The sequence below is a fragment of the Gracilinanus agilis genome, chromosome 5, assembly GCF_016433145.1.
Source record: "Gracilinanus agilis isolate LMUSP501 chromosome 5, AgileGrace, whole genome shotgun sequence".
Taxonomy (NCBI): Eukaryota; Metazoa; Chordata; class Mammalia; order Didelphimorphia; family Didelphidae; genus Gracilinanus; species Gracilinanus agilis.
The window spans coordinates 122,414,138-122,441,325 of NC_058134.1; the positions used below are offsets into that span (position 1 = coordinate 122,414,138).

General features: G+C 37.1%; 1 protein-coding gene across 1 annotated transcript in view; it reads right to left on the minus strand.

The window, feature by feature from the left end:
* The window catches only part of NRF1 (nuclear respiratory factor 1), a 134,247-nt gene that overhangs the window by 83,326 nt on the left and 23,733 nt on the right, over window positions 1–27,188 (minus strand). The window contains exons 2-3 of the mRNA XM_044677387.1: window positions 13,646–13,877; window positions 5,001–5,115 (exon numbers count right to left, since the gene is read on the minus strand). Of these exons, the coding sequence (XP_044533322.1) occupies window positions 5,001–5,115; window positions 13,646–13,868 (338 nt within the window). The 5' untranslated portion in view covers window positions 13,869–13,877. The remainder of the gene's footprint in view (window positions 1–5,000; window positions 5,116–13,645; window positions 13,878–27,188) is intronic.

The following is a 27,188-nucleotide window of genomic DNA, read 5'->3' on the forward strand; positions in this document are numbered from 1 at the left end:
GTGATATTTGATGAAAGATTATTTTTCCAATTGACAGTATCTGATCTGGTTGATAAAAAAAATTAACTAATTAATTAAAATTCTACCATTTTAATTTCTGGTATATGTTGGTCTAAACCTAATTTCTATCAAAGTGCTCTCTGATTTTCTCATTAGTTCTTATCAAATAAGGATGCTTCTCCTGAGGGATACATATTATTAGATTTTCAGAATATTGAGTTATTATTAAGTCCAATTGCTTCTGATTCTTCCTTATCTGGTCTGTTCTTCTGATTTACTTCCACCCTCCTCCCCCCCATACCAACTAGGTTTGAGTATTTTTGCTTTATAGTATAATCTGAATCTGCACTCTGAAAATGTTGTACTCCATTCTTACTTTTCCCCATTATTTCCTTTTGTTCTTTCATTTTATCTATCAGCATAAAGTATTGCCTTAATAGTTTGATTAGAATAGTATTAAATCTGTATATTAATTTAAGTCATATCATTATGTTTGCAATATTTATGCGACTTGCTTTAGTTAACTTGTATAGATCTTCCTTCATTTGTCAGGAATTGTCCTATGGAAATGTAATATTTAAATTAATATCCAATAACTCCAAGTATTATATTTTATAAAGTTTATTAATAATTACTGGAAGTAGAAGAAATAAAAAGAACAAAAGTAAAACTTGAGTAAAATTCTTCTGCCTCTCACCTCACCTTCACCCCACTTCCACAGCCACATTTTCCCTACATTAGTACGTTACATAGATACGTAACTGGGATGCTGGGAAAGCGAGTCCCTGGGGAGAGAATTCTAATTATATAGTATGAATTTCCAGAAGCTTCCTTTCTAGGCAGAAAGGTCTTGGATTAGGTTTCACAGGTAAATATTTATTCAGGAATGTCATCAATGGATGTTACTTAAATCTCTAAAATAAACACAATATTATTAAGTGCTTTGAACTCTATGCCCTAGAAAGCCCTTACTATAACATTTAATTCAAATCCTGTAGAGATTATTTGTATTTTTCATTTTGAGCAAATGTCATTTAACTGAGAATCTAGGGCTTGGCACTGTTCGCACGACATGCAGCTTAATGGCTTCCTCCGCTAGTCTTGTTCTATAAGTGGATTTGTGATTAGCTCTGTCCTCAATCCTGCCCAGCTAGCACACAACTCAAATTTGCCCCTACAAATTGTTGACTTGTGATTGTCAGTATCTCCAACTAACCAAATTCTGGTCTCTGCCTCCTTGCTCTATCTTCCAGTTAACTACTAATGGAATTCTATCCAGTCTAGAACATAACTAATTGAAGGAAAATTTGGGCAATCCAATTTTTGATCATGCAGTAGTAGTTCTTGCATGTTTTTATTCCTTAACTTCCTTATATTCATCACAAATTATCTGTGAAAAGGAATTTCAAATCACAGAGTACATAGTGCAAGTATACCATACTAATACTTCTCTTCTACACAGTCAATTGACACCCTAGTAGAATCATCAGGCCAAAGGATATTTATAAATTCAGTATTCAGTTGGATCTTCCTCTTACACCACCGATGACTTCAAAGAATAAGGGTGGGAGTAGTGTCTATCTCTTAGATATCTTTATTAATTATGTATTGCCATTTTTAAACTAGTCATAATCATAGACTCACAATCTCCAAGTTATCTGGTTCAGGCCTCTGTCTCAGAATAAGAATTCACCTAAATTAATATTGTCTATGCCTATAACAAGTTTTTAAACTAAGGACAAATATAACTATATTCTACTGTATCATAAGCCTATTTCCTTTCATTCAGCTTTTACCTATGATGAATGACCTGACTCTTGATACTTAACAAAAATTTAATATAAAATATCCTTCCAGATAATTTAATCCCTTCATAGCCTTCTCCAAAGCAAATAACTCCAATCTCTTTGGTATTTCTTTTTCAAGTCTGTATTTTAAATCCTGAAATCACCTTACTTTCTTCTAGAGGCTCTTTAGGTATTTTAACATCCTGTTAGAGGACCCTCAAATTCTTAAGTAGTACATTTGCATTACAAAATTAGTATTTCCACAAAATATAACAATCTCAGGGCAGGAAGGAGCCAAAGAAAGTTAGGCTTCCCCTCTCTTCCTCCAAGTCTTTTTTCCAGACTAAACATTTCTAGATCCTTCAATCAATCCTCTAACACAGTGATTCCCAAAGTGGGGACCACCGCCCCCTGGTGGGTGCTGCAGCGATCCAGGGAGGTGGTGATGGCCACAGGTGCATTTATCTTTCCTATTAATTGCTATTAAATTTTAAAAACAAATTAATTTACAGGGCGCTAAATCATATTTTTTCTGAAAAGGGGGCGGTAGGCCAAAAAAGTTTGGGAACCACTGCTTTAACATATGATCTTGACCTTCGGCTTCCCAGTCACTCTCTTCTAGAAGCTTTTCAGCTCATTAACCAATGTCACTCCTATAACATGGCCTCTGATATTAAGAGAGTAGTCTAGCTATAGTCTGACCCAAGCAGAGACTGGCAAAGATGACCTCTTCCCTTGGGCTGGACACCACTTCTCTTCTGCTTTTATGGCCATCATGACACCCTGAGTTTTTTCTCCTTGAAAATCTCTGGCTCTTTTTCAGAATACTTTTTAGCCAGGCTTCCTCTGTCTTGTACTTCCAAATGATTTTTTGACAAATATAAGACTTTACATTTTATCTTATTTGAGTGGGCCCAATGTTAAGATGTGGGCCTTTCTAAATCTTCTTTTATCTTGTGTACTAATCATTCCTACAAATTTTTTATCTGTTGCAAATGACAAGCATGCTATGTATACTGTAATCTAAGAAATGGATCAAATGGATACGAGCAAAGGACCAAACAGAGATCACTGATGCATACAATTATCTTCAAGTTGACACTGAACCATTAAGACTCCTCTTTGGGTTTGGTTATTCAATCATTTCTGAAGCTAGCTAATAACATTCTTTAGTCTATATCAGTGGTTCCCAAATTTTTGGCCTACTGCCCCCTTTCCAGAAAAAATATTACTTAGCCCCCTGGAAATTTATTTTTTTAAAATTTTAATAGCAATTAATAGGAAAGGTAAATGCACCTGTGGCCATCACCGCCCCCCTTGATCGCTGCAGCACTCACCAGGGGGCGGTAGCACCCACTTTGGGAATCACTGCTCTGTATCTTTCTACCTTGAATTCAAGGATAGAATGTGAAAGTGTCAAATGCTCTGCTCAAGACTGGGTAAAATAACTACATAGAGCATAGTGAGGTAGACTGAAGGTTGGATTTGTAGTCAGAAAAAACCCAAATTCAACTCTTGCCTCTGAAATTTTCTATGTACTCTCAGAAAAGTCACTTAACCTCTCCTGGCCTCAATTTCTTCATCTGTAAGATGGGGATAACAATGTCCCTTGATTGTCATTAACACTTTTCACAGAGGGCAGCAAGGTGATTCAATTGATAGAGCTGGGAATGCAGACAAGAAATCTTGGGTTCAAATCTTGCCTCTGACACTTCCCAGCTAGTGTAATCCTACACAAGTCACTTAACCCCATTTATCTAGCCCAGTGTTTCCCAAACATTTTTGGCCTACTGCCCCCTTTCCAGAAAAAATATTACTTAGCCCCCTGGAAATTAATTTTTTTTTAATTTTAATAGCAATTAATAGGAAAGATAAATGCACCTGTGGCCATCACCACCTCCCTAGATCACTGCAGCACCCACCAGGGGGCGGTAGCACCCACTTTGGGAATCACTAGTCTAGCCTTTAACACTCTTCTGCCTTAGAACCAAACGAAGGTTAAGGGTTTAAAAAAAAAAAAAAAAGGTTTCCAATCTATTTAGCTTTTCCAGTCTTTTCATACTTTATTCTCATCCAAGTACCCTGTGTTCCAGCAACAATAATTTACTTGTAGTTCTTCAAACACCACACTCCATTTCCCATCTCTGTTATCTTTGCATTTGTTGTCTCCCATTTTGGAATGTCTTTCCTCTTCCACCTCCATCTCTTTACTTTCCCTGATGTCCTTCAAGACTCAGTTCAAATCCCACTTCCTCTAGGAGACCTTTGTCTATCCTCCCTGCTACTAATGTTTTTCCTTTTCACAGCTCCATCCATCCATTACCCTGTAACATAGTATGTGGTATCTACTCAGATGTTTACATGTTGTCTTCCCCAATAAAATGTAAGCCCCATTAGGGCAAGAACTGTATGTTGGTTTTTCTTCATCTCCCCAACACTTAAGCCAGTGCCTGGTCACAGTGAGGGTTTAACAAATGCTTGTCCACTTCACCTTAAAGGCTAATTATAAGCGCAAATGAAGTAAGGGTTTGCAGACCTTACAGAGCTATCTAAACATCAACTATTGTCATAGTATTATTTCTTGAACTTATCAGCCTAAAATTCCTGATTTACTAAGAAAAAAAGAAAATTGGGCTATTTTTGTCATGACGCTTTCTTGTTAAAACAATGCTTGTAAAAACAAAGAATTGTGATCCTTGTGTCCTACTGTGGATGTTCAATAACCATCCTTTCAAATAACACATTCTAGAATTTTGCCCAAGTCAAAGCCAAGGTCATTATACTAGCTTGTTTAATAACAACGGTATATTTTTGCTCTTTTCATTCTGTTTCCCAGAGTTCTCCATCCCTTACATTAGGCCAATCATTTCTTATATCTGCACAGTTGAATTTTTTTTTCTAAATCAATGAATCTAAAAGCTTTCCTACTGAATGAAGTGGATCATACTTCTGGCTCACCAGGTATATATTGTTTCAAGCTTAAGGAGAACTTTCATTTCTGTTCTTTAAGGTGTCCAAACAATCAACCAACAAACAAGCATTTATAGTATGTGCCAGGCACTGGGCCAGGCACTTAGAAAACAAATACAAAGAAGGAAACAAACCCTGCTTTTAAGAATCTTACATTCTTTGCTAAACTTGATAAACTCTCTAAAACCATTGTCAGCCTTCTACAGCATTAATAAGAAGACCACTAACGCAGGCGCGTCTCACCTTAGCAATCGGGTCTGCTGTCTCTTCCGGATAGAGGGATTAGATTCGAAGACGTGGGGTCGTTTTCGTTTCTTTCCTGTTGCTACAGCAGCAGCAGCGGCCATCCCCACAGGACCTGGAATCAAAATACATAGGTTCAAACTAAGAATGGAATTAAGACAGAAACTTAGCCCAGTTCAAAATGGAAATTGTTGTCTGTTTCAATATATACATAGTATCAGTGAACCTCACTTTATCCAAGAGATAAAAAGATTCAGTATGTCTGAATAGCAAGCCCTGGGCTGGAGGCAGTAAGACCTAAATTCCAGTCACAACTCTGTGTGATTTCCAACAATTCATTTAACTTATCCAGGCTTGACCTTCTTTATCCATAAAATTAGGAGGTTAAACTTTGATACAGGTCCCTTTTTTCAAAAAAAGCCTTTACCTTCCATCTTAGAATCAATACTATGATTGCTTCTAAGGCAGAAGAGCAGTAAGGGCTAGGCAATGGGAGTGAAGTGACTTGCCCAGGGTCACACAGCTAGGAAGTGTCTGAGGTCAGATTTGAACCCAGGATCTTCTGTCTCTAGGGCTGGCTCTCAATCCCTTGAGCCACCCTGCTGCCCCCTACAGGTCCTTTTCAGTACTGACATTCTGTGATTCTATGAGATCCTATTCAAGCCTTTAAGTATTAATAATTCTCTATTCTAAATCAGCCATATTTTAAACTCTAAAAGTCTCTATGGTTTTAATAATCTTATCTCCTAAGGAAATGGATGTATCCAAACTTCATGGCAACTTCGGATCACATAAACATTATAGGAAAATTAATAAACTATAGTAATGAACCCCAAAGTTGTTTGCATATTCATATAGCCCTTAATAGCTAGCTCTGTGGATTGAGAGCCAAGTTGAGAGATGGGAGGTCCTGGGTTCCAATCTAGCCTTACTTTCTAAATGTGTGATCCTAGGTAAGTCACTTAATTCCCACTGCCTACCCCTTACCACTCTTCTGCCTTAGAACCAAAATACAGCATTGATTCTGAGATAAAAGGTAAGGGTTTAGAAAAGAAAAAAACTTAAATCTACCTAATTTATCTCTAGTCTATCTAAGTCAATAAAATCTTTCAATATATTTACTAATCACATGTAATAGCATACTATTAAAAGCAGGCATCTTGGGGCTGCTAGGTTACCTTTGTGATAAAGACAATTTTTTGCTTTTTTTCAAAGCAAAATTCCAATACTATAAATCTGATCATCTTGACATACTGTAAGTTAAATTTTTACAAATGGAGTGCTTTAAATGCATTAATAAAACTATTTAAAGGAATCTTGCAATGAGTCACTCTACAAAGTAACTTATTTGCTGGATAAATTTGGATTTTGTATTTAGCATTTTCTTCAAACAAGGCAAATCTTGTATTCATTCATGTAGTACACTTTTTCAAGGGGGCTCATGAGATCCTATTTCCATAATAACCATATGCTTTTTATGACAGGACAAACTGAAGCACTGACAGTAAGGGATCCTTCCAACATAATAGATTCAAATTTCACTTCTACCCCTTCTCATACTTTTAAAATACTCCCACCTGGCAAAGAATTGGAAATTAAAGCAATTGGGGAATGGCTGAACAAATTGTGACAAATGAGGGTGTATGGAATACTATTGTGCTGTAAAGAATGATGAACAGGATGATTTCAGAAAGAACTGGAAAGATCTACATGAAGTGATGCAGAGTGAAATAAGCAGAACCAAGAAAACATTGTACACAGTAACAGGATTATTGTGGAATGATCAAATGTGATAGATTTAGCTACTCTCAGCAATATAATGATCAAGGACAATTTGGAGGGACTTTGGACAAGAATGCTATCCACCTCCAAAGAAAGAACTGTTGGAGTCAGAATGTAAATGAAAGCATGCAATTTTTCACTTTAGTTTATTTAGGTTTTTGTTTTGAAATGTTGGTTTTATATAATATGGAAATATATTTTGTATGATAATACACATATAACCCAGATCAAATTTTTTGCCAGCTCTGGGAAGAGGGAAGGAGACAATATGGATCATATAACTTCAGAAAACTTCTATAGAAATTTGTTATTACATGTAATTGGTAAAATAAAATCTTTCTAATATCTTTATCATTAAAAAAATACTAACACCAAGTTAAATGGGTACAGTTAAGACACCAAAAAGAAATTAAGCAACAAAAAAGCTATTAAATAAACTCCTCTAAGAAGGAGCATCTGGGAGGAAATTAGAATAACTTCACCTAATGGGGCAACTTTCTCTGGATCATAAGCCTCTTTTTCTGGGAATGTTGCCAACAAAGGAGAAGATAGTGCAAGACCTAGTTGATGAAAGCTTTACTCCTGGCAGGAAAATACATAATTTCGAAGAGATGAAAACTATCACCCCAACCCTAATGAGAAAAGGTTAATGAAAGCAGGGCTGATTTGTCAGTGAAACTAAAAATTTGATGCCTAAAGTGAAAGCTAAGCTTCAGGAAAATTACAATGTTAAATCCTCACTCTTAGGTTCTAAACTTTAGATTAAGGCCATTTCCTTTCACAAGCATTTTTAACCCTAACCGTATTTATGGATTCTGCAAAACAAAATTTTTAAGATCAAAAGTAAGTCAATTTATATATTTTTACAGATATATATTGAATATGTATTTAACAGTGATAATTTAAACTGACTTCCCTGCACATCAATGTCTAATGTCACCTTTTATAAACTAAGGTAATTCTATTGAATCACTATTGGTAAAGGACTCACTGGAATTATTTCCCTATTATTGAGGCTATCTTTTAAAGGAACTCCCCATTGGAGCAGCTAAGTAGCACGGTAGATTGAGCTCCATGCCTGGTGGTCCTGGGTTCAAATCTGGCTTCAGACACTTCCCAGCTATGTGACCCTGGGTAAGTCATTTAACTCTAATTGTCTAACCCTTAGCACTCTTATCTACCTTAGAACCAATATTTACTATCAATTCTAAGACAGATGGTAATGGTTTAAACATTAAAATATAAAGGGACTTCCATAAACATAATATGTAATATGCATTAGAGATAGGGAGATAAGTCATAAAGTACTAACATTATTTTATTTCCCTATCTAATCACAAATAGCCAGCAGAAAAAAATTCCCATATGCAATAGTATTTTACTCAACTCATTCCTTGCTCCAATTTTAGAAGGTACATTTAGTATCTAACAAAAAGAAGCATGGTAGCAGGTTACCTGAGTGGTTGCCAAAGTAGAGTATTACACTTTCTAAACTGCTGGGAGCATCGCCTCTAGCATCTTTAAAACCTGACAGAACACTGACATTCAACCACGGCTCTCTTTTAAAATAACTTTTGATTGATCTTTTCTGTTTCTTACGTCAGCATCTCCCCACCACCATCCCATATGAAGCTGACTGAGGCACTGAAAAAGTCCAAAAACATGTGCAAAGTGTGATGCCATGGACCTCTAACCTCCACAAAAGGGTAAGGCTGGGGGTGCCTTCTCATTTTCTTCATTTAAGCCCTGCTTTATCTCCAGAATTCTGTTACATTTCCTTTTGGATTTGGGTGTCTTTGTTCTTTCTATTTACATTGTGGCAGCCACTGTGTAAACTGTTTTCTTGCCTCTGCTGACCTCATTTTGCATCAGCTCATGAAGATCTTCCCATGTTTCATGTATCACCACCATACGTCATTTCTTACAGTAAAATAATACTCTGTCACATTTACGTATCATGATTTATTTAGCCATTTTCCAATTAATGGGCATTACTTTTCCCAATTCTTAGCTATCACAAAAAGTGCTGAATATATAAGAGTACATGAGGACTTTCTTCCTATTGATAGGTTTCCTTAGGATATAAGCCCAGTTTCTGAACAAAGGCTATGGACATTTTAGTCACTTTATTTGCAAACTGCTTTCCAAAATGATGGCAAAATTTCACAATTCCACCAATAATGTATTAATGTGCCTATCATTCCACAACCTTCCCAACATCAACAATATTTCTATTTCTCTTATTATTAGTGATTTTTGGAGCATTCTTTCATGCAGTTGGGGCCACTCTTTGGAAAACTATTCATATCCTTTGACTATTTCTTTACTGGAGAATGCCAGTCTTGGCACATGAAGGTCACTGAGGGTTCATGAAGGCACCTCACAAAATGGAAGGTTTCCCAATATCCCCTCAAAATAGTGAAGGAAGACCTGGGGTACTCCTCTAGTAGAAACAACAGCAATCTGGAGTCTACAGCCAGTCACCAGTTCTGTTGCTAACTTTACTCCCTGCCTATGCCTCCATGAAGCAGGAGAGATGGGAAAGAACTAGTGTGAAGGCACCATAGCCTCTGTGGAGTTCACTCTCTCCTTATTTCCTTCCCTTCAAGGCTTGGTTCCTCCACAAAGCCTTTCTGGTTTCCTTCAGCTGCTACTCCCATACTCCTATCTTGTATCTATGTTGCCTACGTATCTATGCACATGTGTAGCACTTATGGCATTGCCTATTACATAGTAAATACTTTTAAAATGCTTATCAAGAGATTCACAGAAAGATGGATTCGTCTCTCTCCCACTGGAATGTAAGTTTCTTCAGGACAGGAGTGAGTGCATTTCTGGCTCTGTATCCCTAGCACCTAAAAGAATGCCTGGCACCTAAGAAGTGCTTAACAAATGTTCGCTGATTGACTAAAGGTCAATAGCTATTTGGCAGTAATCACTGGAATTCAAGAATTTCATTTATTGCATTTAAAAACTATTATCTATTTTAGTCATCTTTTAGGCCAATTTAATGTCATAACAAGAAAAGGTTGGGTACTACTGGAACTATATACATACTATCTTCCATTATTTGTGACTGAATACTGGATTGTCCATGGTCCCTAAGGTTTGCTGAATAAAGAACTCTCTTTTTAGTGAACATGCCCCAGAGGAACTTTTAGGATATGGAACTGAACAAAAACAAGCATGCATTTCTTTCCTGAACTATCATTTTCCTTTAAGGAAATGGATAGGAAAGGACCTAGTATCAAAGAGTCTGAGAATAGCTAAATATGAAGCAATAATGTAACTCCATTTTGGAGGATGAGGAGAAAATCTAATACTGGGGAGGCTATACTGATATGTTTGCATGGACCAAGGAGTAATCCTTTGCTATATATTACAAGAATGTTTGATACCAACATGCATTATTGGTAACTACCCTGAAAAAGGGTAGAAAAAAAAAAGAATGCAGAGAAAGCCTCTAACAATGACAAAACAAAAGGTAAAGAAATGCTATAAGTTGTTTGGTATGATGAACACAAAGATAGCAATGACTTCAAATACACTAACAATTTTTTGGAGAAAACAAAAATTTTCTTGACTATCAATCATGGTGACACAGAATTGTAATAAATTCCTGAAAAGAGGGCAGGGAATCTCTACTCAAGTAAATGATTAAAGAAAGACATCTAACCTAGGTTTTTAAGCATTCATTTTCCTAACAAGATGACATCATGATGTCTTTTCAAACTTTCTGATTCACATACGGCTTCCTGGAAAGTGCAATTTACAGGTAAGGGCCATCAAGGTTGAAGCAAACGCCACTTTGCCAGGGTGGTAGTTCTAGTACATAGAAACAGCTTCTGGTTAGACAGATATTATCTGAAGTTTAATTAGATTCAGCCTTTTTTGGAAGAGGAAAGAACTTGGACTTTGTATGTGAAAAGATGAAAAGAGAACAATATGTAAGCCAGTCATTTTTCAAACAAAAAGATCCATTTCAAATTTATATTTTCAAAGATCCAGGAAAAAAAGAACTTGTAATGTTTTAAATTATCTAAGTTCTTCTTCACCTGCTTATAATAATGTTCTGTTTTGTTTTTAAACTCTTACCTTCCATCTTGGAATCAATACTATGTATTGACTACAATGCAGGAGAGTGTTAAGGGCTAGGCAATGGGGGTTAAGTGACTTGCCCAGGGCCACAAAGGTAGGAAGTATCTGAGGTCATATTTTTTTTCTTTTCTTAATTTTTTTTTTTTTTATGAGGTCATATTTAAACCCACGACCTCCCATCTCTGGGCCTGGCTTTCAATCCACTGAGCCTCCTAGCTGCCCCCTTATCATAATGTTTTCAAAAATATTATGCAACTCACTTTTTACTTCAAGGGAAAATAAATATATTTATTATGTAATAAATAAAACCAAAATTCTATTTCTTGTCTACCAGTAAATTATTCAGGAGTCTGAGTTTAAATCTTTCAGATCATATAACATCATAAAGTTAGAAAGAATCTCTATTAGCCTTTATGGTTTTTTGAAAAAATATTTATGAATTTTCATTTTAATCATGCTACCTAAAGACTAACACAGGAAACTGAGTTAGTGGTAATTAAAAGCAGCTCAGAAAAAAAAAGAGAATTTGCAAAGGGCAACTTGTAGTGTAAAGATCAAAGGAAAGAATGTTAAGAAAGCTAAATTCTAGTCTTAGGTCTGTTACTAACAAGTCATGTGGTCCAGTATAGGCAAGTTATTCTTTGTGGGTCTCAGTCTCTTCATATATAAAATGAAGATGAACTATATAATCCCTAGTCTCTTATAGAATTTACAATTCTATTAAAATGTAGGAAACTTGGTTGAACAAAATCTCTTTTCTTAAAAAGTGTCAACTGCAGAAGACTCTCATCTAGAATGTGGACTTACAATGTTGGTATGCCCTCTTCTGGAAAGTGGAAGAATCTCCCTATTTTTGTTTTAAATTCTAAACAAACTTTAACCACCTTTCAGTTTAATCATCTATAGAGTCATAATAGAGTTCTGATATCAGGTCACAAAATTGATTTTTTAAAACTTCCTAAATCCATTTTTGTCCACCCTGATAGATTATTACTCTGTGCTTCTTTCATCTCCCACCTTGGGTTTTTTCTTTCTAGTACTAAGCTTTACTGAACCTCATTTTCTTAGGAAGACAAGGCATATGGATCAATCAATACATAAGTATTTATCAAGTCAATTGTTATTTGGTATCAGGCATCATAATAAATATTAGAAATACAAAGACAAAAAAGGCCCTGCCCTCAATTCCCCCATCCTACTAGGGAAATGGGATGTAAACCTAAAAGAAAACAGAAAATCTACATAAAGTAAAGGGTAACTGTTTAAGAGTAAAGAGTAACTAGTCCCTGGGGGTGGGGGGGAGGGGGGGGTTGAGGCCTCCTGGGGAAGATGGCCTGTCAGCTACATTTTGAAGGATATTAAAGAGTCCAAGAATCTGGGGTGAAAAGGGAATGTACTCAAGATAGAGGAAAGAGCCTGCCCAAAGGTATGGAGACCAGAGACAAAGTACTAGGAAGAGCAAACAAGCTAGTCTGGCTGGACCTTAGAAAGTTTATAAAGGAAAATTATATTATAAGCCTAGAATGGTAGACTGGAGCCATGCTTTACATGTGAAATAGAGGATTTGGCTTTTTCCCTAGAAGCAATAGGGAGCCACTGGAATTTTTTAAGCAAGGAAATAACAGACTGGTACTTTAGGAATATCAATTTGGCACTCGTGTGAAGGAGAGATTAGAAAAAGACACGCCTGAGGTGGGGAAACCAATTAGGAGATTATTACAAAAGCCCAGAGAAGAGGTGATGACAACTACAACATGGCTGGCTGAAGTAGTTGGATCTAGAGGGTGAGACTGCAAAGACTGCAAACACAGGAAAGATTAGTAGCACCCAGAAAAAGAAGTGTTAGAAAAGAGAGGTCAGTTTATGGGAAAAGATCATGAGTTCTGTGCTGGACATATTGAATTTGATATGTTTAAAGGACATCCAATGAGAAAGGCTATTGTTAGTGCAGGACTGGAGCTCAAGAGAATGATTAGGGCTGGATCTGTGAATCTGCATAGAGATAATAATTGAATCCGTGGGGACTGAAGACATTATTGAGAGAGGTTTAGAGAAAAGAAAAGAGACCAAGACAGAGCTTGGGGGCAAATCCAATCAGAGCAGGCGGTGGATGATAAGCCAGCAAAGAAGCCAGAGTGATCAGAAGAAAAGATAAGGTAGAAGGGAGAAGGTGCAACCATAAAAGCACACACAAAGCCTGTGAAACTAGGAGTTGTAGCTTCCAATATGGACTATACATGCCATCCCATCAAAACTTTATCTCCCTGAGAAAAAGTATGGTCATAGTTTCACTGAATATTGCTTCAAAGACTTAGAGCTAAAAAGGACTCTAAGGAGTGCCAGTCCAATTCTCTTATTTTACAGATGAGGAAATGGAGAGGGTGTAAAGGTCACAGGGCTAGTGTCTGATGGGTGATTTGAACCCAGGTCTTCCTAAATCTCTGTCTACTCCAAAATCCAGCTTCAAGAAAGGTTCATGCTGGGAACAGCAACATGCCAAAAGGAAATATACTCTTGGCTCTTGAAAGAGCCCATCGTTTTAGAACAAGGATGGTAGAGATCTACTTTCACTACTCATTTTACAGATGAGGAGAAATGAAAGTTTTGCTATAAACTATCAAAGGTCAAAGAGCTACTTAGTAGCAGAGAGGGAACCAAACTCTGGATTTTCAGACTCTGGGGTCAGTCAGCATCTTCTAGAGAATCCTGTGAGCGATTCAAACTACGAAACAAACAAAAAGCCAAGGGCTCCCAGGATGTTTTACCTGCCGCGGCCAGGTGGGCTGTCACCTCATCGGCTGCAGTGGAGTTGAGGATGTCTGAGTCATCATAGGAGGTATCCTCGGGAGAAGAAGGGGAGTCTTCATCGGCACTCAGCATGCTGTGTTCTGTGTATGTGGCCACATGGACCTGCTGTACTTGCTGGGCCACTGCATGAGCCTCGATGGTCGCCATATGTTCTGTCTGGGTCACCCCGTGCTCCTCCATGAATAAATACTTTTAAAAGAAAAGCAAAAGAAAGAAAGGGACATGATTCACTTGGAAGTATGTCAGTCGGGGGAACTGAATTTAAATTGACAAAGAAGAGATTTCTTCATTAGGAGAACAACTTTGAGAAACCTATAATTTCATCATATGAATGTCATTCATAGTTCTCATCCATTTTCAATAACATAACTACTTTTCAAAGAAGTAGGAAGTGCTTCTAGTTATAGCTAAGGGGAGAGAAGAGGGAAAATCTCCTTTTGTTAACTGTTTTTAAAAAAAAATATAAAGTACCATCCAAGAGTGGCATGAAATAATGTGGAATATTGTTCTAATAGAGAACCAAAGTTCTAATTCAGCATTTCATTATATCAATATGTAAGATAAATTTTGAAGTCCCAAATTAAATTCTAGTCAATAAATATCAGATGACTACTATGTTCAAGGTACTGTACTAGGTGCCAATGATATAAGATTGTTTTAAAAATCATAAAATTTCTGTTCCAAATAAGCCTACAGATATAGTAGGCAGATATAAAGATGCTTTAGAATTCCTTGATCTGGAGATTAATTCTTGGCCATTTTACTTTAAACACTATTATAAAATAAAATAAAATACTTTAAAAAAGGCATTATGATATGTGTACCAATGCTACAGTTCTAGGGAGAAAAATACAACACAGATCAATTTCAGCAAAGCATTTTAGTCAACTTTGATCTGCTGAGCAGACACATTCTAGCAGTGATGGTGAACCTTTTAGAGATGGAGTGCCAGGCTCCACCCCCTGATTCTACCCTCCAGACCAAGTGCCCTGTGCCTATCCCTTCCCCCAACCAAGTGTTAGGTATACCCCATTCCCCCTTACCCCACACAGGGGAGGGAGAAACCACTCCCTTTGGGCTTCTGGGTGGAGGGGCAGTGAAGTGAGGAATGCCCTCTCCTAGTGTGGAAAGGGGGAGGGGCCCAGGTGCCCCCCTCCCCTCCAGCTCTGCTGCCTGTGAGCCGCCCACCTTACCCCCTGTGTGCTCCCATTTGACTGCTGGGTAGAAGGGCAGGAGATGTTAAAAATTGTCACCAAGCCTAGTGGATAGGGGGAGGGGTGAAACTCCACCCAAGTCCCTCTGCCTTTCTAGTAAGGAACTCTGGGGTGGGTGGGTAGGGGGTGTTTAGTTCACCATCATTGCTCTAGGCTATTGAAATGGAGGAGACTTCCTAAGTGAAGATACTAAACCTGGTCAGTCAAAGCACAGGAAAGGGCATAGAGAGAAGAGTAAGTCCCATTAAGGCATAATCTAGAAGGTAGGATTTAGTAGTGGTAAGTACTACTTAACACTTATTTAGTACTTAGTATTACTAAATCCTGGAGTCACACACCACTACATGAATCTAAAATATTTGGTCTCAATTTCATTTCAAAACAAAATAGCTCTTTCCTTGAAGATATTCTAAATACTTTTAATTATTTGCAGAGGTCTTTGCACCCAGCGATTGAAAAGAACTATTGATTATCATCATGACCAATTAGAGGGCTACTTGGGAAGAGAATGAAATAAATAAGCAGGCAATGAGCAGACAAAATGGATTAGACTAGTCAGACTGGCCTGCACATAGAGTTGAAGCAGTGATTTCTCTGAACCAATGAATGGATGTGGAAAGTGATTAGAAACTACTCAGCAACACAAATTTGTTTCAAAAGACATGTAGCTAAGAAGATGCCTGATATAAATATCTATTATGTCAACAATTACTGAAGGTCAGTGACATTGTTAACAGTTGCTTCCCTTCTGCCTGAGACAAACAACTTACTTCACTCTAAAACTCCACAACAAACAGAGGAAAATAAACTTCAATTCACACCTTAAATAACTATAAAAGAACTAATGAAGTAGTAATTTCCCTGGGATATTAGGGCTCTAGTATAGGGCTCTCCCCACATGTAAACTTAGATTAGAGAGTAGGGACTGAGGAAGTGCTCACACTTGAATGGAATCTTAAAGCCAAAAAAAAATGTAGCTTACATCTTTGCCTTTTGAGACTCAACTAAGTAAGAAGTAGAATAAAGAAGAGGAAGGGGGTGAAATTTAAGTACTCTTTAGGTCCACAGAGAGCAATGGTAGTATAATTTTATACATGCAACATAGATTTAGAGTTAGACAGGACCTTATAAGTCATCTATTCCAAACCTTTTATTTGACAGATAAGAAAACTGACTCAAAGGTCACATAGGCAGCATGGTAAAGTGGTAAAGCCAGGATTCTAAAATGATCTGACTTGAATCAAGCACTCTTTCCACTATACCAAAGTGTCTCAGCATTTCTATGCTGGCCCTCTTTCTTCTTCATTCCCCACCTTCTTCCCTCCATAACTCCACATTCATTTTCCACATACCCTTTCCTTCATATTCCTCTCATTTCCCTTTCCTCTTTCCCCTCTCTTCTCTTCCTTTCCTTGATGCCCCACAATGTCATCATCTTCCCTGGTGGATATAGGAGCCTTCTGTTACTTAAATGATCTGCCCCATATCTGATCCTGGATCTTCCTCTTGCACCCTACCCTACATGGGAGAGCAGGTCCTAAACTCAGCTCCTAAAGCTGAGGGAATCAGATGAGAAATACTTCAGCATCAAGGTCAAATATGCATAGGCAGTCTATTTTTAAAAACACAGTAACTAAGCCCATACAAGGAATGCCAACCTCCTCAACAGTTGTCAGCCATACTCAAACACTTGGGGGAAGAGAAAGACCCCGGAGGTAACACAAGAAAGTTTTTACGGCTGCTTTCCTCACATCAAAACACAAATGTATATTCATTTATACCCTAGCAAACATACTATAACCTGCTCTCCCATGAATTTTCTATACCATGTCAAGGGGGTTGGGGAGGGTGCAAGAAGATCAAGGATCAGATATTCAGAATCTCTCATTTGGCGTCGAGAAGTGTCCCCTCCACCCAAGAATCAAAAAATATCTCCAAAAAAAATCAGCATCCTCCTCCCTCAGCATTTCATTAATACCTATTCCTGGCAATTTCCCCTTCCAGGTGACTCAAGGCAGGTCATTTAAGTAACAGAAGTTTCCTTAAGAAAGTCAAAAACCTGCAGACCAAGTCAAAGTACAAGCAGGGGTGGGATATATGTGAGGGGATGAGTAATAAAATTATTCTTTTTATTTATATGTACTGTTAAAAGGCAAAAAAAAAAAGTTTCTTAGAAAATCAGTCTGAAAACTTGTTGCTAAACAGCTCCATAGTATTGGCTAAAAGTGGGAAGTGGATATGCATATGCTATTAGGATTAGAGATGGAAGAGACTGACTAAAGCCACTTTGACATCAGGAAGACCTAACACCAAGAACAGGGATGGCTTTATTTTTTAATTTATTTATTAATTAATTTAGAATATTTTTCCGGTTACATGATTCATATTCTTTCCCTCCCCTCTTCCATCCCTACTCTCGTGGCCAACGAGCAATGTAACTGGGTTTTATAAGTATCACTGATCAAGATGCATTTCCATATTATTAATATTTGCATTAGAGTGATCATTTAGAGTCTACATCCTCAATTATAAGGAATGGCTTTTAAAAAAAAGATGCTGAAAGTAAAAAAACTGGACACACTGAATAAAAAACTCATTCATTTCATAATTTTGTCTAGTGTGGGCCCATATAAATAGATGTTTGGGGAAACCTGAGAGGTAGCATGGAATGGCGAAGAGTGCCAGCCTCTAAGTCAAGAGGACTCTGACATAGAATGGATTCATGACTGTGAGCAAATCATTTAACTTCTCTGATATTCCAACCAACTCTTTTTTTTTAAGACTACAAGTTATTAGGGGCAGCTAAGTGGCTCAGTGGATAGAGAACCAAGCCTAGAGACAAGAGATCCTGAGTTCAAATGTGACCTCAGACAATTCCTAGATGTGTGACTCTGGGCAACTCATTTAACTCCAACTGCCTATCCCTTACTGTTCTCTCTGGGAACCAATACTTAGTATCAATTAATTCTAAGATAGAAGGTAAGGGTTTTGGGTTGTTTTTTTTAAAGGCTAACTTTTGGAGAAAACGCATAACTGTTTTGGAAGAAGTTTTACCAGATAGGAATTCCCTCTATCAATGAAATCAATGGTCCAGTCTCTATCCCTAGCCTTTGAGGAAATATATACATTCCTGAGGAGCTGGGAGCGCCACATTAAACTATAGATGATGCACTCTAGCATTGCTTATGGATTTTAAAAGATATTTTAATACAGCTGATTTTTGTTATAAAGATTTTACCAAAATTGGCACTTTCTCAGTAACTAGAAAACATAGAAGGCTAAGATGTAATTTTACTGATGAAAAAACAAACTGATTTTCAGTAACCATATCCTTTCTAAACAGTATCTCATACCCAACTATTTTCCTGCCTCTCCTGGTCTACTTCTGGCTTTATAACTGGTTATTCTTGGATTGTTCTGCTATTCGTCGGATATCACTATCTCTTCCATATATTGCCTGCAGCCCACACATTAATTTGCCAGGTCTTCCTGAAATAAGAACCTCAATACAAAATGGGCTTGAAATGTCCTCTCTTCTGATAATCAAGAAAACTCTCCTCCCCTACAAAGGTCCCACCTTCCCTTATGACGTATACTGTCAACATAACCAATTAGTATCACCAAATTCCAAAACGCCATTGTAGAATGATTGGAGCCTTGGACCTGGAGTCAGGAAGACTTGGGTTCAATCCTGTCTCAGACCCCTAAGAATGTGACTACGGGCAAGTCACAAACTTAGGGACTGTTTTCTAATTTGTAATATGAGAATAAAAATAGCACCTACCTCACAGAATTATTCAGAGGATCAAAACCATTATGTAGATAAAGCACTCTACAAACTTTAAAGAACTAGATAAATGTGAGCTGTGCAGCTCCTTCTCTTTTGAGGCCATGGAGCTAGTAGTGTAGATTCGTGTGTACTTCAGTAAGGCTAGGTGTTTCTTGAGATTCAAAAACCCAAGTCAGGGTTCTGCCTCTTGTTCTAGGCCTCTGTCTGGCACCAACCCCCAGGTAGGAAGGCCTCTTCCCTTGTTCAAATGTGCTAAGCTTTCTTCTGTCTTCTGGAAGTGTCAATATCTACTGCTACTAAACACAAAGTTGTGAACTTGACTTTTAATGCAATCAAGTCACTTCCAGAAAGAATGTCAGTGTTGCAGCATAAGTGAAGTGAATACTTAATCCTTAGAAAAATACTTTACACTTACTTACACTATACTTAAGTTAGTGCCAGGAAGAACTGGATAGTAGGGACTAGGAACAAAGAATTAATATGATGTCCAGTGATAGATGAAGTAATAAAGTATGTATAAAGCACTAACTCTAAAGTACTGTGCTAAATGCTGGGTATACAAATAGAAAAGAATGATAATTCCTGCTCTCAAGGAGCCCACATTCTTATGTGCACACACACATGCTCAGAAGGTTTCAGCTGCTGGTTTCAGATGGAAACTGAAGGTTTCTGGAAGAAAGGTCCCACGGTTCTTAGAGCACAACATCAAAGCATGGTAATGCTTTTTCTTTAATGCCATTTCTACTGATAAAAACCATATCACTTTCTGACCTTGAACCAACTGACAGTACCAAGAACTTTGGTGGCAAGAGCTTTTTTTTCTGGATCTTCAGTAGCTGTGGCTGTAGACCTGGCCTCCACAAGGGATGCTTCCTAGGAAAAAGAGTATGGACTGTGGGCTTGAGGTCCATACCATTCCCAAGTTTTTGGGTCCAAAATCTTGGACTGCCTCCCTCAAGGCTTGAAGACAGTGGTCAAGGTGAGGTGTTGCTAGTGGGGGTAGTTTGACATACCAGGCACATGCTGTCTCCTGTTTCTCCCTCAGAGTGCCTTGCAGCTTCAGCTAGAGAGTCACTTACTTGCCTCCTACATACCTAATATATTTATTGTGTTATGTGACTTTTTAATTCTGGTCAACCTAAATTTGGTTTTGTTATAAAAAGAATTGGATCTTTTAATAACAGTTGGATCAATTATAGCTCCACCATCTGTATATTAATGTACCTGTCTTACCATAGACCCCAGAATACTGAACTTTCCTACTATTAACCACTTTTGCCAATTTGATATATAATTCCTTGCATTTTTAATTTACATTTTAATTTAATTTGCAATTTAATTTAATTTAATTTTTAAAAAATATAGCTATTGTTTTTTATATTTACTTTGAAAAACTTCATTCAGTCTTATCTATTGGAAAGCAATTCTTAACCTTATAAATTTGTCAATGACCTTTATTTTTCAATGCTAGATCTTTAAGCAAGATTTGTTTTGTAAAGATTTTTTTCACCAACTCATATACTTTCTTCTTTTTCAATATTGTTTTGTGCAAAGTTTCAAAACTTTTATATAATCAAAACTGTCTTTTATAATCTCCTCTATCCTGTGTCTGTTCACAAATTCTTCTCCAATCCAAAAGTGTTTAAGATATTACTTTCCATCCTCTTCTAATTTCTTGTAAATTTTTAAATTTAGATCACATACATGTGAAAGGAGTAATCAGAATAGTCCTATTCAAATTGGGAAATCTTCCTAAACAACTCAGTAACAACTACTAAAACAATTTGATTACATTCTGTAACATTTTCTAAATAACTTGATATTATAAGGATTAAATAGTCCATTAAAAGAAGGCAACACAGAACACATAAATTCTGATGATTGGCTAACTGAGGTAGCCTTTAAAAAGCAAACTGGTTCGATTCTGCAGTCAACTCTTAGGACTCCATTCTAGAAGGGCTTAGCTTTTGGGGAAGGTTCTTAAGCACAAACACGTGCCTCTTTGAGAGGTGAGAAAGGATTTCTCTCTCCTCATCACTCTTCACTATATCTGTATCCATTAGCAGAAACACAGGAGAGGGACTCAAGCACATTGCTTCCTGAACTCAGACCATCTGTGAAAAGAGTTTGGTGGGAGAGAAGGGGGGAAGCCCAAAGGATCTTGTGCCTAGATGCTGAAGCTCAGAAAATGTCAGGCCACATAGTTGAAACTTTGAGGGGACAGAACTGGAAAGTTTTTCTACCGGTCCTAGAGAAAGGTTTATAGTTCTTTCTGAAAGAATAAAGCACTGCCCAACCAAAGACATTAGCTAAGTTAGAAGCTAGAAACAATAGAAACTCTGGACAGCATTCAAAAGAAGCATATCTTAAAAGAATAGAGCCCCAGTAAACCCAGCAAAGCAATATACCCAGTGAAGATGCCTTACCCAGGTAGAACCAGCATAAGAAAGTCACAAGAGTACAATAGGGACCCTGTAACCTGGAGGTATACATTGTCCTTGCACACATATTCCTCCCATCACTCTCCTTATGTGCCACCTCTAATCTCCCTATTGAGAGTATGAATGTTTAAAGAAGAATGCTCCCTAAGTTTATGGAGGAAGAATGCCCTATTATAAATATCCTTATAATAATATTTCTAAATGGCTTTACTTTGAAATAATTGTAGTCTCTAGTTATCTTTTAAAAATGAGTGTGTAGATGGGAATTTATGAGTTATAGTTTTATTAACAGAACCCCACAAAGTACCTTGAATCTGGAGTAGCTACTTCAAGGATCATGGGAAAGGGGAGTTACCTACCTTGTAAGTTGGAGGTGTCCCATATATGTACAATTTGGCATTTATGGAAAGTGAGGCAGGAAAAAAAAAGATTGGGTGATTGGGAGGATGAAATAACCTCAACAAAAAAAAATGGAAATTTGACAGAGGCAGGTTTAGGGGAATGATGAATTCCATTTTGAACATGCTGAGTTTGAGATGTTGATGATACTTCTACATGAAGCTGTCTAACAGGTATTTCACTTTAAGATTAGAATTAAAGGGAAGTGATCAATTCTTTAATCCTGGGGGTTCAGTACTCATTATAAATACAATAAATTAATCAACAAGTATTTTAATATTACTATATGTCAAGGACTGTACTAGGGGCAGGGGAATCCAGGAATAAGGAATAAAACAATCCCTAGTCTCAAGGAGTTTATTATTCTAACAGAGGAGATGTCTCTAAACAGCAAAAGGTAAATAAATACAAATATATAACCAAGTGAATTACAAGTAAGTGTAGGAGTAATCCAGGGCAGAGATTTGGCAAAAGAAGACCTAAAAAAGGACATGGGGGCAGGGATTTGAGATTAGAGGAAAATATGGAGTTGAATGGCTGCCTACTGGGTTGAGGCTGGGAGAGAAGAGGGGGTAGTGGTTCTGAGGAAGTACTGTGGAGTAGGGGGAATAAAAGTCTCCTGAGGGTGTAGAACAGGTAGAAGCAGTAAAGTACAGGAAGAGCAGGAATGATAAGAAGGTATGGTCAGATGGAGAGGATTTGAGAGTTTTCAATTAGGGAAGTGGTACACTTAGGAGTAAGAGGTCCAGTGAGTAACCATGCCTATGTGGCTAAGGTGATGTGAAGGAATAATTCAGAGATGGGAGGATATAGAGTTTGGGGGAGGCTCTACATGAATATTAAAGTTCTTTAGGATTAGCAGCAGCATGGAATAGGGTGCTGAGCTGGTAGTCATGAAGGCACAGGTCTAATTCCCATTTACTGTGATCCTTTAATGTTTCTGTACCTCAGGCAACTAACTCCCTTCTCCTCTAGGGCTCATCTACTAAATGTCAGTAGAAAGAACTCCTATCAAAGCAATTTCACATATCTATAAAGTCACAGATCTTTTGTGTATTCACTTATGTTCAGAGTATTGCACAAAGATTAGGCAAGATCTTGCAACTGGCTAAACAAATTATGGTAAATTACTATGCCATAAGAAATGATGAGAGGGGAAAGCTAGGTAGCTCAGTGGATTGAGAGCCAGGCCTAGAGATGGGAGGTCCTAGGTTCAAACCTGACTTCAGCCACTTCCCAGCTCTGTGACTCTGGGCAAGTCACTTAATCCCCATTGCCTAGCCCTTACCACTTTTCTGCCTTGGAACTAATACATAGTATTGATTCAAGATGGAAGGTAAGGGTTTAAAAAAAAGAAAAAGAAAGAATGAGAGGGATAGTTTTGGATAAAGCTGGAAAGCCATATCAACCAATAAACTGAATAATTTATACAAAAAACATTATAAAGACTAATAATTTTTAAAATTTTAGAACTCTGATCATTTCAATAACCAGCCACAATTCCAGAGGATAGATGATGAAGCATACTACATACCTTACCTACTGAAAGAGAAGTAACAGCCTCAAGATATAGATTGAGACATACCCTTTTTTTCGATAAGTCAACCAAAAAAAAATCTGTTTTTATTGGCTATGTATATTAGTTTCAAAGGTTTTGTTTTTCTTTTCGTGGAGTGAGGAAAGGGAGAGGTTGTCAAAGCAAGAAGAAAAAGGTGGAGAATGGAGAGGTTGCCAAAGGAAAAAGGAAAAAGTCACTGAAACATTTTTAATGCATAAAAGAGGGCAGAAGGAAAGCCAGAAGGAATCTCAAACAAGATATCACAGCTTTAAAAGTTACATGTTGATATATGCTTAAAAGGAGGCTATACATAATATAGATTCACAGTTTCCTATACAATCTTTTTTTTTTGTTCTACTACATAATATGAACATCCTAATTTAGGTGTTTTTTAAGGTAAAAAAAAAAAATTAACAAAATTTTCCAAAAGAAAGAGTTCCTGGGGGCAGCTGGGTAACTCAGTGGATTGAGAGCCAGGCCTACAGACAGGAGGTCCTAGGTTCAAATCTGGCCTCAGACAACTTCCCAGCCATGTGACCCTGGGCAAGTCACTTGACCCCCACTGCCAAAGAAAGAAAGAAAGAAAGAAAGAAAGAAAGAAAGAAAGAAAGAAAGAAAGAAAGAAAGAAAGAAAGAAAGAAAGAAAGAAAGAGAAAGAGTTCCTGACCTCGTGGATTTTATAGTCTATGAATATCAATGGATTCATGAGCTCATCTATGTAGGTACAACTACCAAAAGTATGGGTCAAAATTTATCCATACCTTTTTCAACTTGGGAAATCTATCCAATATGTTGGAAGCTTTCCTCTAGGTCTTTTATTAGCAGTGTTAAGAATGCTTAAAAGTGAAGCACTGCAGATGTCCATCTGTGATTTCTCTTGCTACATGATTGGCTCACCTTCTTTCCCAAAAATCATATCCTGGATGATATGTATTGTACTATTTCTTTTGTTCAAGTCATCATGTAGTAAGCATGCTAGTTTATGTCTTTGTGCCACAGAATCTTATATGTAAATATGTAAACATACAATATTGCCATTCTTTCCTGTATGGAGAGAATATTTACAAGAAGCAGTGGAAAAGGCCTCTTCTTCAAATCCTGCCTGTTTAAATGACTTGCTACTTTCCACAACCACATTATCAATGTCTATTCCTCATCTACTAAAAGTTACTTTTGCATGTTCTCCATCATACAAAGACCAATACTTTAATCTTGAATTTAGGTAGCTAAATAACTTAATTAGTAGGTGATAGAGAACACACAAGTAACCTAGTTATCTGATTCTTAGAATCTAAATTACCTGGATTCTACATGAACAATTAAAAAAAAAAAAAAAGAACCTCCCCTCAGAATGTCTGCTTCAAAATATATTTACTATAACTTGATTGAAACACTAGAGGGCACCAAAACCAAATTAAAAAAAAAAACAACCTAGGAAAAACAAGGAACAGAGAATTTCATTTAAAGCTCCATTTTAAATTGAATAATTCTTTCTATAGAGAACATGTAGGCGCCTACCAAATGCATTCTTATCCCTCCAAAGCAAATCCTCTTTCCTAAAGACAGAGCATTCCATTTTTCTTTTAGAATGGATCATTAATGGCTACTTAAAACAAATGACTTACAGGAATTTATGACCTGTGTGAGTGTAGCTGATCAGCAGTTAGGAGATATTCTTACATGGGTTGACCACCTGAAAGGGAAGCTGGGAACTGAGGGAATATGGGTGGAAGGATTTAAAGATTAAGGAAAGGAGGACATAAAGCAAGAAAAGAGGCAGTGACACAGGATTCATCAGCATAGCATCCAGCCTGTAGATTGCTCCTCTGATGGGATGAGAGAGATCAAACTACAGGTGAAAACATTTCTTTTGAAGTTTCATGGAATGGGAGATAGTTAATCAAACATGTGGCATGGTGGAGAATTTAGCATCAGCTTGGTAAACAAACAAACGAAAAAAGAGAGATGGAGGCTAAGACAACGTAGTAGCCAGCGCCCAGCCCAGAGGTTCATTTGACCCTCAGATTGCAAGCTTGGGGAGAGGTCAGAATACCACAATATTTGAGCTCCAATTCAATGCAAGGATCTAGAAATCAATTATGTGAAATATTAAAAATATATCCCTAAGTCTGGTACATGAGCACATTGAATGCATCTTTAGTACTTCCATGATTTGTTCATACCTGGAATCCCACACACCACTACTGTGTCTTATAGCAGGCCATTTTGGAGAAATGCTTTAGCCAACAAATTCATCAGTCTGGTGAGAAGTCTCTCTTGTCCTTGGAGGAATAAAATCAAGTTCAGATAGAGTCGGTTAGCAGGCTGTTACCAGGTTACTCAAAGTCATTATAGGAGTTGTGCAACCTGACAGAATGTATATTCCCAACTTCCATAGTCACTGAGAATGCAGGATCACCATCATACCACAAGAAGTCATCAGTAATACTTTAATGGAAAGGTCTAGGGCAACTAGGTGGGTCCAATAGCCCTGCCCCTTACAGCCTTGGAACCAATATTTAAGACAAAAGGTAAGGGTTTAGGAAAAAAAAAAAAAAGGTCTTGCAGATTAATACTGTGTTTCAATTAAAGAGCTAGAGATATATTTCATTTTTTTAAAATGATAAATTTTATTTAAATTTTTATGTGTCCAAGTTTTTAACATAAGTCACAGCATAAGAAAGAAAAAGCAGTACCTGTGTGTGAACTTCTGTTACTTACCAATTGTTAAACCAAGAACAAAAGATGATTATATTGACTTTAACCCTGAAGTAAGTAAATCATTTGGTATAGTGGATGGAGAAAGCTGGTCTCAGAGACAATCAGAATTACTGATAATCCCAGTCTTTACTGACATATAATAGTACTACTAGGCATGTTACATAATCTCTCATTCCGCCCCTCACCCCCTCTGCAACTCTCAAAGACTGTATGTAAGTTGCTGAGAAAGTGATTATATGATTTGGTAAAGGGAGTTCATCAGTATTTCTCTGTACCAATGAAATCACAGATCCAGTTTAAACTAAACAAAACATTGATTGTATCTGTAAATCCTTCTGAACTTCTTTTGTGTATATTTAACATGGGTTTGTATTGTTGCATTTCATTACATAGTTGCGCATCAGTGTACATGCTGTCTCTTCACTCTGTAACTTTATCCTACTAAACTTAGAATTCTTTAGGTTGTTTCTTACAGTGTAAAAATATGCTTTCACATTTATATAACATAATTTAGTCAATCAATGTGATAGTATTGGGTATTAATTGTTTCCAGCTTTTAGCTATCATAGACAGTATTTATAGGATTATTTTCTATACAGATAATTGTTCATGTTTATTGACAGATTACTCCTCTACCAAAAATCTCTATAGGGAAAACTCCCACTAATTGACAGTGTTAAAGTATATGAAATTTTTGTAACTCTTGCCTAATTACAGATTGTATTCCAGAAAAGGTGAACCAGTTTATAGATCAAGTTTCTTCCAGATACTGCAAGCTCATTCATTTATTCATCTTTCAAAAATTAAAGGTGAAAATGGCCAAAAGGATTACGAAGTGCACTTAGAAGCATATTATGTATTAGAAATATTATAAATATCAAAGATAAGTGAGTTACAAAAGTTATACCAATAGTATATCTCTAAATGTACCAAGATACATGTAACTGGGTCATAGAATGTATTTGGCACAGATCACATTGCTGGATGATCACTTGGCAACAGCTGCTCCCCCAAATTGCCAGAAATTAAATAAACACTTAAAACAAGCTGGCATTAATAGAAGATTCCTTCGTTTCCATTAACGAGAACTATAAATGGTCTCAGGTTCCCCACCCCTTCCTCATATCACAAAGGACACTTTCATTCAGATCTTGCTTACTATGAAATATAGCATTGTTGCCTTGTTGTTCTGTGGAAAGCCTTAGTTCTGCTGGTTGTTCCATTACATAATTTGGCATCCACTTAAAGCTGTCCTGAGAACAGATCTAATCCAATTTTATCATTTCTAATACCTAATCTAAGGACTTATTTCTAGAAAGAATACTACAGGCACATGTTTTGATCTTTCCTAGCTGATACTCAACATTTATTCAGGAC